General features: G+C 37.6%; 1 protein-coding gene across 1 annotated transcript; it reads right to left on the bottom strand.

The window, feature by feature from the left end:
• Positions 1–1,600: 1,600 nt before the first annotated feature.
• wnt8a.S (Wnt family member 8A S homeolog) lies at positions 1,601–8,985 on the bottom strand. The gene is made up of 6 exons (XM_018256215.2): positions 8,844–8,985; positions 8,714–8,747; positions 8,330–8,468; positions 7,514–7,639; positions 5,224–5,366; positions 1,601–2,720 (listed from the first exon to the last, which is right to left on the bottom strand). The coding sequence occupies exons 1-6, from the start codon at positions 8,912–8,914 to the stop codon at positions 2,157–2,159; spliced, it is 1,077 nt and encodes a 358-aa protein (XP_018111704.1). The 5' UTR covers positions 8,915–8,985; the 3' UTR covers positions 1,601–2,156.
• Between the last annotated feature and the right edge of the window lie 446 nt (positions 8,986–9,431).

Genomic DNA, 9,431 nt, shown 5'->3' with positions numbered 1-9,431 from the left:
ATCGTTCAATCGTTGGATTAAAATCCTTCGAATCGTTCGATTCGAAGGATTTAATCGTTCGATCGAACGATTATTCATTTGTTCGAAGTATTTGCGCAAAATCCTTCGACTTTGATATTCGAAGTCGAAGGATTTTCATTCCCCAGTCGAATATCGAGGGTTAATTAACCCTCGATATTCGACCCTTGATGCATCTGCCCCTAATAGTTACATGTGGGTATAATTACACATGTTTCTAATGTCATTCTTTGGGGCCCTCTATTATCAGAGAAGGGGGAAGTATCTAATGACCACCCTATGTTAGGCCCTCAGGGCTTTTTATTTAAAGTTCAAGTCCCAAATTATGATTGGCCCAATTCAGAGCACTGGAGGGGGAACTCAGCCTGAAGGAAAATCTGGATGCTGCCCTTAATCTTTTTGGAACACTATAGCATGGTAACCATCACCTGTTAAATGGGGACTCCACACATTCTACACTGTAAAGGAGAGCTTAAGCCCCCCCCCCAAAAAAAATCATATATTCAGCTCTTAATATTTCCATTAAACAAATACAAATTTTAAAATTTGACAGAATAACAGTAGCGCTCATTGTGCTCTGTGTAACTTCAGAGCTGTAAATCCAGGGCAAAGCATATTATTGACTTTCAGGTGCTGACAGCTTTGTTTCCTAATGACAATTGCCTCTCAACTGAGTGCACCCATGTTTCGAGGTCATGTTCTGACATGTAAATGGGGCCACTTTTTAAAATGTTGTCCCCCTGCCCACAAACGCATTCATTGCTGTTGGAATAAAGTTCTAAGATTCTCTGGACCCCAGTGCCTTAGGGCACACGCTGCTACTGGGGGAGATTAGTCGCCCATCGACAAATCTCCTCTTCTTCGGGCGACTAGTCTCCCCTAAATGCCTTCCCACAGGCTAGAATGTAAATCGCTGGAGAGATGGCACTCGGAGCACTTTGTTTTCCGAAGTTGCCTCACAAGGAAACTTTGGGCCTACTTCGGAAAGCCAAAGTGATCCAAGTGCCATCCCGCTGGCAATTTACATTCTAGCCGGTGGGAAGGCAATTAGGGGAGACTAGTCGCCCAAAGAAGAGGGGATTTGTCAATGGGCGACTAATCTTTCCCTTAAGGATTTTAAGACTTCTGCCAGAGGTCTCTGATTCTCAGCCTGTGTTTATAATCGACTGATCTGTTGGCCTCTGCTCCCTCCTGTCTCTGCACCAAGAGTTGCTGTGGTTGCCTGGGTGCAGACACATGGAGCAGATTTTGGAGCGGAAACATTAAAGTGTCCATTTTTGTGCAAAAATCTGCTCCATCTGTCTGCACCTTGGCCAACACAATGCCTCCCAGCAGAGACACAGGAGGGAGCAGAGGTCAGTGGATCAGCTGATGAACCAAGGCTGAGAATCGGCCTCGTCTGGAAACTTTACTACAAAAAAAAAATTATTTTTTTTTAAATATTATTCTCGTTATTCATTTGCCAAAGAGAAGTTCACTGCCCAAGTAAATATTAATTCTGGGTTATTGATTTGGAAATAGCAACAAAGGTTAAAAATCAAAAAAATATGCAGGAAATAAATATACCTTTTAACAGACAATCTCTTTGTAAAAATATTTTTATTAAATACCGATGATGATACAAAATGAGCAAAGAAAAAAACAATCTATGCAATGCAAAGAATGTCTGCAAATTCCGTATATGTCTCAGGTAGAGTTGCCACTAGGGTTGCCACTTGGCCGATATTTTACCGGCCTGAGCGGTAAAAATGATGGTTGATCCCAATGTTATTAATAGGGAAAAAAGTTAAATATATAGGAAGGCCGGTATTTTTTTCCAGAAAAGGTGGCAACCCTAGTCTCAAAACCTTTTTACATTGAATTTGTGGAAAAGACGAATTGAATTAATTCATATATTTCTCGTCAAATAAACATGAAACTATATTTCTGTTTCATGGAATCGCCTGCGGTGTAGAAACCGTAACACTGCCGAGAGTACAATGAATATTCAAAAGTGCATATATTAAAATATTTACAACAGACCACCTTTATAGCTTATACTTTTACGTTACTTGAAGTCCATAAATTAAGGATAAAATCCTGAAGACAAAGCAATCTACTGGCTGAGTTAACCATTTTAGACATTATCTTGAATGTCGTCATCTCTTGTGGCCTCTGTTCTTCCTTTTTGTGTTCAACATGTTGAAATCCCGTTCCTTTCTGGTGCAGAAATGCTTTATCACAACCTGTTTGCACTGCTCGCATCTGACTGTGCAGCACCAGTGAAATTTGCAGTTGCAGCTACTGATAATCTCAGTCTTTTTCTCTTCCACTCTGAGGCCACAGTCTGTGCAAAGCCTCCTGCAGCTCCTTCTCTCCCACTGCGACAAGTTCTTGCCACTTTGCAGGCACTCTCGTCCTTCCGTCCCCTGGAGACCCAAACTGGTGTTTTTTAAGCAATAATCAGGAGAGTCTTCAAGAAAAATAAGTTCAGACCCAGCCACGGAACTGAAGACACCAGCAATTGCTCCTCTGTTGTCAGCGCTGTTACCCGACCTCATTTTCCTCTTGTCCATCTCAAGTTTTAGTGCTTGGTCGTGCTTGATCTTTAAGTGATTGCCAATGTCCCGAAACTCGGCCAGCTGAAGCCAGCAAGTCTGTATACTGCAACTGCCAGATATTCCGTGGCACTTGCAAGTTCTCTTCATTGTCTCTTTCACTGCCTGTTTGAAATAAAAGAAATATGTTAGTTTTATATATATAAATAATTGAATCATACTCTTGATAAAATAAGATATTAGTGCAAAAGCAATTTCTAATGTTATTTTGAGAGGAGAAGTATACTAAAAAAACAAAACACTTCTGTTTAAATGATATGCACTTAGGACCAGAGCTGGACACAGGGCAGAATCAATGATCTCTTATCTGAAATACTTGTTTAGGGCTGAGATACACAGTCAGATTCGGGGAGAATAGTCGCCCAACGACAAATCTCCCTCTACTTTGAGGCGACTAATCTCCCCGAAATGCCTTCCCGTCGGCGATTTATATTCTAGCTGGCGGGAAGGCAGTTCGGGGATAGTTGTATAAAAAACACAGCTGCTAATGTGCTATTAATAACATAATTAATAACACAATAATAATAATAATAATAGTTGCTGCTCATTTAATATTAATCGTATTAGTATTCGTAACATAATACATAAAAATTAGTATTGAGGGAGGTTTCATTGTAATATAGATGTTTGTTAAGATAAGACCTGAACAGTGTGGCATTCTGTATCTACATATCTATCTTTCTATTTATCTATATATATAGAGAGAGAGAGAGAGAGAGAGAGAGGGATACACACATATTATGTGGGTTATTTATCAAGCTTCGAATAGCCGAAATCTGAAAAATTCAGATTTTTCGGACCGAAAAAAAATCAGAATTTTTGGGAATTCATTAAATTGCGATGGTCTGAAAAACCCCGGATCCGAAAATCTGGCATCTCAAAGTTCTCGAGGTCCTATATAAGTCAATGGGGAAGGTCCCAGTGTCTACACTGCTGTCCGTACAGTACCGATGATATCTGGGATTTTTGACCAAAAAGTCGGAAAAAATTTTGGTTTTTATAGAGAAGTCCAAAAAGTCTGACTTTTTGGGCAAAGGTCCGAAAATCTGAGAAATTCAGATTTTTTGAAAAATTCGGATATTTCGGACTGAAAAAAAATGAATTTTTTTGTGATTTATTAAAGTCTAATGGTCTGAAAAATCCGGTCTCTCAAAGCTCTCGAGGTCCTGTATAAGTCAAGGTGGAAGGTGCTGCTGTCCGTAGGGATATCCAATGATTTCTGGGATTTTTGACCAAAAAGTCAGAAAAGTCAGAAAAATTTGTGTTTTTTACGGAAAAGTCTGAAAAATTCTGACTTTTCCCACAAAGGTCTGAAGTTTTCGGAATTTGGCCGAACCAATTTTTTTTTAATGATAAATAAGGTCCATTCGGGAATGGATAATTATTTTAGAAATACTAGGATAAATTCTTGATAAATAAAGTGTGTATACATATATATATTTTATGCATGTGTCGGTAGTATGACTATAGTTTACTGACCTCACATCCCATCTAATATAAAAACACCAAAAAATATAAGCAGATTGGGGGTTGTAATTATAAAATGCCAGAATGTAACAGTTAGACTTCTATATTTTTTGTCCATGTTATATCTACAGTATATATGCAATGCTGACACCTATAGTGTTAAAGGGGACCTGTCACCCTAAGAAATAATTTCAAATTATTTTCTATCATGTTAGTTGAGCAAAATAAACTTTACTTACACTGTATTTATTGTTTAAATTTTGTTTCCTTCTGTCTTGGAATTATACAATCACAGCAAGCAGGCAGCTGCCATTTTGTGGACATGGTTATTAAGGGAAATTGTGTATCACCCCAAAATCTTGTGTATGAACCAGAATGAGGGACCTAATTTCCATGTGCAGTGCGGTACACAATTATAGAGCCTGAGGAGGGAAGGGGGAATGTGAGGAGAGCAGTGACATGTAGGAAGTGCTGAATGGAAAGTGAAAGTAATTGACTGTCCCTCCTCTATGCCACGGGCATAGAGGCGGGGCAGGTAATATTTGATTGACAGTTTAGATATTTAAACACCTTTATAACAGGTATGGATGTTTTAATGAAAAAATTTTTTGGGGTTCCATATTTAATTTGCAAAGGACTTTCATTATGCAGTTTTTTATGTGTAGGTGACAGGTCCACTTTAAAGAAAGCTATTGTCCTCATGCACAGAATGCAAATGGTGTTTAGGTGTTGACATTGCTACATACTTAGAGCCCTTCCACACTTCTTTATTACCTCTGACAATGGGAATGTAGAGCTTAGAAATATTCATCCACTGGAAACCTGTTAAGGTCCATTGTTGGCCATGGAGGTCTCTGGACACAAGTGCGAGTGTTTAGTGGGACGGTTCTCTGATAACTGCCATGAGGTTATTTTGGAACAGTGGGCTCCACCTGCCTATTGGGTGGGTTTTATACAAAGCTTAGAGAAATTGCCAATATCAGTTGCATCCTAAATAAAGACAAAGGAAGCAAATGTTGTAACTCTTGTCTAGTATCTCGGGGCACTTGCTGTAAATCACTAAAACCTAACAAATGTTACAACGTTTATTGGGCTTCAACAGTGTCAAAGTGAATACAATTAGCATTACTAATGGACTTACAAGTCTTCCTGCTTCATTGTTATGCAAGTTCATTAGGGCTCTGGCATCTTGTCCCGTCTCCAAGCCATCGACGAATAGTTTAGAGATCCGCTCACCAAATTCTGCATTATCACTGCAGCCGCCCCATACCCAGCCTCGGCCACCTATGGAAACAATGGCATAATAAATGTCTATTCAGCTTTTTATTGGCCCAGTTATCAGTATATCTCATACAAATAGTGAGTGATCATTGTACATAATCATGTTTGGAGCCTGATAAGACAAGATCATAGTTATACATCTATTGACTGTCCAACAATGGCCTTTCCAACTTCAGACACTGGACACCAGAAAGATTTTAATTTCAGCTATCGAAATTAAAAAGGCAAAGTATTGTTATTCTTCAACTAACATATCCCCTTCCAGTAAATATAAATACATTTGAGAAATGTTACAACTCAGTCTGTATTCGTGTATTCTATTGTCATTTAAGTAACAATATATTATATGGAAAGAAAGACTAAGAATAGAATATAAAATGCATTTTGTAAATTTGTTTTGTGAACTGTGTGCCGCATTAATATGCTTCTTTATTTATATAGTGCCAACATATTGGGTGGCCCTGTACAGAGATTATACAGATATGAGACGAAAATGCTCGGGAAGTGGGGGTTTTCTGGAAAATGGATCTTTCCGTAATTTGAATCCTTAAGTCTACTACAAATGATTTAAACATTAATTAAACCCATTAGGGTTGTTTTGCCTCCAAAAAGTATTGATTACATCTTAGTTTGGATCAAGTGCAAGGCACAGTTTAATCATTACAGAGAAAAAGGAAATCATTTAAATAAATTAGAAATATTTGCCTATAATGGAGTCTATGGGAGATCCCCTTCCCGTAATTCCGAGGTTTTTGGATAACAGGATTTCAGATAACAGATGCCATACTTGTACATCATTCACATTAGTCTCTACCCAGTGGAGCTAACAATCTAAGGTCCCTATCTAAATCACACACTCTGGACAATTTATTAGGAGCCAATTAAACTGCCTGTATGTTTATGGAGTGTGGGAGAATACGGAGAATATAGGAACTCCCTGCCGATAATGACCTGGCCAGAATCCAACTTAGAAGCCCAGCAACTCCCGGCAGCCAAGCTAACCACTGCTTCGCTGCTCTGTATTTGCAAGGATTTGGTTTAAGACAAGAGTAATCTATTTCAATCGTCAAACTTATTTAAATAATATTTGTGTACATGTATGATTTGAAGCTTATTGTTTTGCTTGCAAGATGATTCTGTTATTTAAATAATTGTTTATTTTTAATGAATGAATTATATATATATATATATCAATCAGCTATTTGGGCTGGAGCACACACAGTCAAAGAATCACAACTGCCTAGGTGCTAGTTATAAATTAATGTAAAGGTACAAAAAAGTAAAGAACCGCAATCACAGGTCTTTCATGAAAAATTCAGTGGTTTATTTCGACATTTCGGCTCTAAACTCAAGCCATCTTCCATATATATATATATATATATATATATATATATATATATATATATATATATATATATATATATATATATATATATATATATATATATATATATATATATATATATATATATATATATATATATATATATATATATATATAAAAGGAAGATGGCTCGAGTTATAAAATGATGGCAGTTCTCACTAATATCAGTTAATACAAATTTACATGGGGCCGCCCCACTTTTATCATGCCCGTTATAATATCTCATATCTCCTTAACTGATTGAATAGAAATGTAGCTTCCGAATAAAGATTCAACAGATGGAATGGCCTTAAAGATATCAATGGCTCCCTTAGTATTACTATAAAACACAGACGGGGGAATGTAATAAAAGTCGGTAACGGAAAAACTATTTGCAAAATTTTGCTTTGCGCAAATTAAATAGAGCTTTTGTGAACCCGGAAACTGTTTTGCGACCACTTCCGACAGTGGAAGACCGTTTGCGAATTTTATAGTTTGCACCAATGCGCAGTAAATGTAATAAAATCTCTTACTGAAAAAGTCGTTATGTTTAAAAGATTACGACACCTTAAGAGAGCGCAATTAAAATTCGCAATGCAATAACAGTTTAAGGAACAATATTACATTGCGAGATGCGGATTTTTAGTCTTATTGGTGGGAATTGCTTTTCTCTTTGCGACTTTAATTACATTCCCCCCAGAGATTGCATTGAAAACGCAGCAGACCAAGAAAATGAGCAAATGCAAGTAACTTGTATAGGAAGGACGGAGGTAAAATCCAAACTCACCAATGCGGCCATTTCTGGAGTCATCACATCCGCAGTTATCAAAGTCCCCCATGCTGCAGTTTCTCGTCAGTGTATACATAACTCCCGCTGAGCTAATTGCATGAACAAACGAGGTTTCTCTGCTTGCTGTAATGGCATTGGGGAGAAAAAAAGGGATATTTTACAATATCTGCGTTTCTTTTTTATTTTGTTTAAACAGTGTAAGATAAAGAAATAATTGTGTTCATGGTTATATCATAGTTAGAAAACCAGTGACTTGAGCTTTACCCCATTAAAAAACACCCCCTAATGCCCAAGATACAGAATTTCTATGTGATTATTACAGATATACAGGTATAGGATCCCTTATCCGGAAACCCGATATCCAGAAAGCTCTGAATTACGGAATGGCTGTCTCCCATAGACTCCATTTTATCCAAATAATCCAAATTTTTTAAAATGATTTCCTTTTTCTTCGTAATAATAAAACAGTAGCTTGTACTTTAACCAACTAAGATATAATTAATCCTTATCGGAAGCAAACCCAGCCTATTGGGTTTATTTAATGTTTAAATGATTTTCTAGTAGACTTAAGGCATGAAGACCCAAATTACAGAAAGATCCGTTATCCAGAAAACACCAGGTCCCGAGCATTCTGGATAACAGGTCCCATACCTGTACTTAACTGAATGCATTAACTGAGTAGTAAGTTGCATGAACTCTATGGAAACAAGTCTTTCAGCATGTGAATGCAGCAGAGATTCATGTCCCTCCCAATACTTTCAAGCAATCTAGCGAGAGTGTAAATTATAATGGGAATAAAGTGCAAGTACTTACCACTGCGAAGTCCATTGTGGGTAGCAAGCTGCAGGGTACTTTCAGGGCAATTCCATCTTTCCAACGCAAACTGATGTTTACATTCCTCAATTCCACTTTGCGCACCCACGGCAACACTCGCAGAATATGTCAGATATGCCTTTAATAGAAAATGGCAAATTTAGAATAAATATAATGGTACAGTGCATAAGTATTATGTTTATAAAGTAAAACTCTTGATATGAAGCGTTGTAAAGCTGAAACCTCATAGGGAGGCAATACAGTTCTCCAAAAAATATTCTACAAAAGTAAATTGGGTTTGGGGGAAGTTTGGGGAGATCTATATTGTTCCCACTATTTCTAAATATGTCACTCATACAAAATTTGAAATCAATTCTGACTTACCTTGGGTCCTGTCATCAGAAAGTTATTGACTGACCTGGAAACAAAAATTGAAGACGGATGAATGAGATTTTTCTTGATTTTTTCATTTATTATTAAAAGCAACAAATGTTCCTTATTGACATCTACTTACCATGCTGAAGCAGTGAAGAATGGGCAGAATATCAGAAGAGTTGCAAGGACAAACAAAGTGGCGCTTTTCATGGTGAAGGCTGATATCCAGGGGTAATGATTGCACAGTATCCCCAGCAAATGAACCAAATGAAAAGTGAGCAGCACATTCCTCTTATTTATACCCTATAGGAAAGGGTTAGTAGGTTCTCTTTCCAGCTGACCAATGGCAGTGGGCGGTCACTTGCCATGGGGACAAAAGGAGACACCTACTGCCCCACTTGGAAAGACAATGGAGAACACCCAGAGCTGCAATAATGAAGGTGGTGTGAATTTACAATAGGCCACTATTAATTATATTAGATTCCTAAAATGGCTTAGTTAGGCTTTCCTTGTCCCTTGAAATAGAAACACAGGTTATTTCACCCTGACATCTTGTAGAACATAATAGAACTTAAGATATGACCTATGTTGAGATTCTGCCGAGGCTGAAGCAACTCATCGGCTTTAGGTCACTTCCCGCTGTGAATATTTGGAGAAGATCACAGTTTTGGTCTTTGACGCATATCTAATCCTCTGTGTTAGTAATCTCATTAATGTGAGATATATC

Source organism: Xenopus laevis, chromosome 3S, assembly GCF_017654675.1.
Source record: "Xenopus laevis strain J_2021 chromosome 3S, Xenopus_laevis_v10.1, whole genome shotgun sequence".
Lineage (NCBI taxonomy): Eukaryota > Metazoa > Chordata > Amphibia > Anura > Pipidae > Xenopus > Xenopus laevis.
This window is presented reverse-complemented; position numbering and strand designations above follow the sequence as displayed.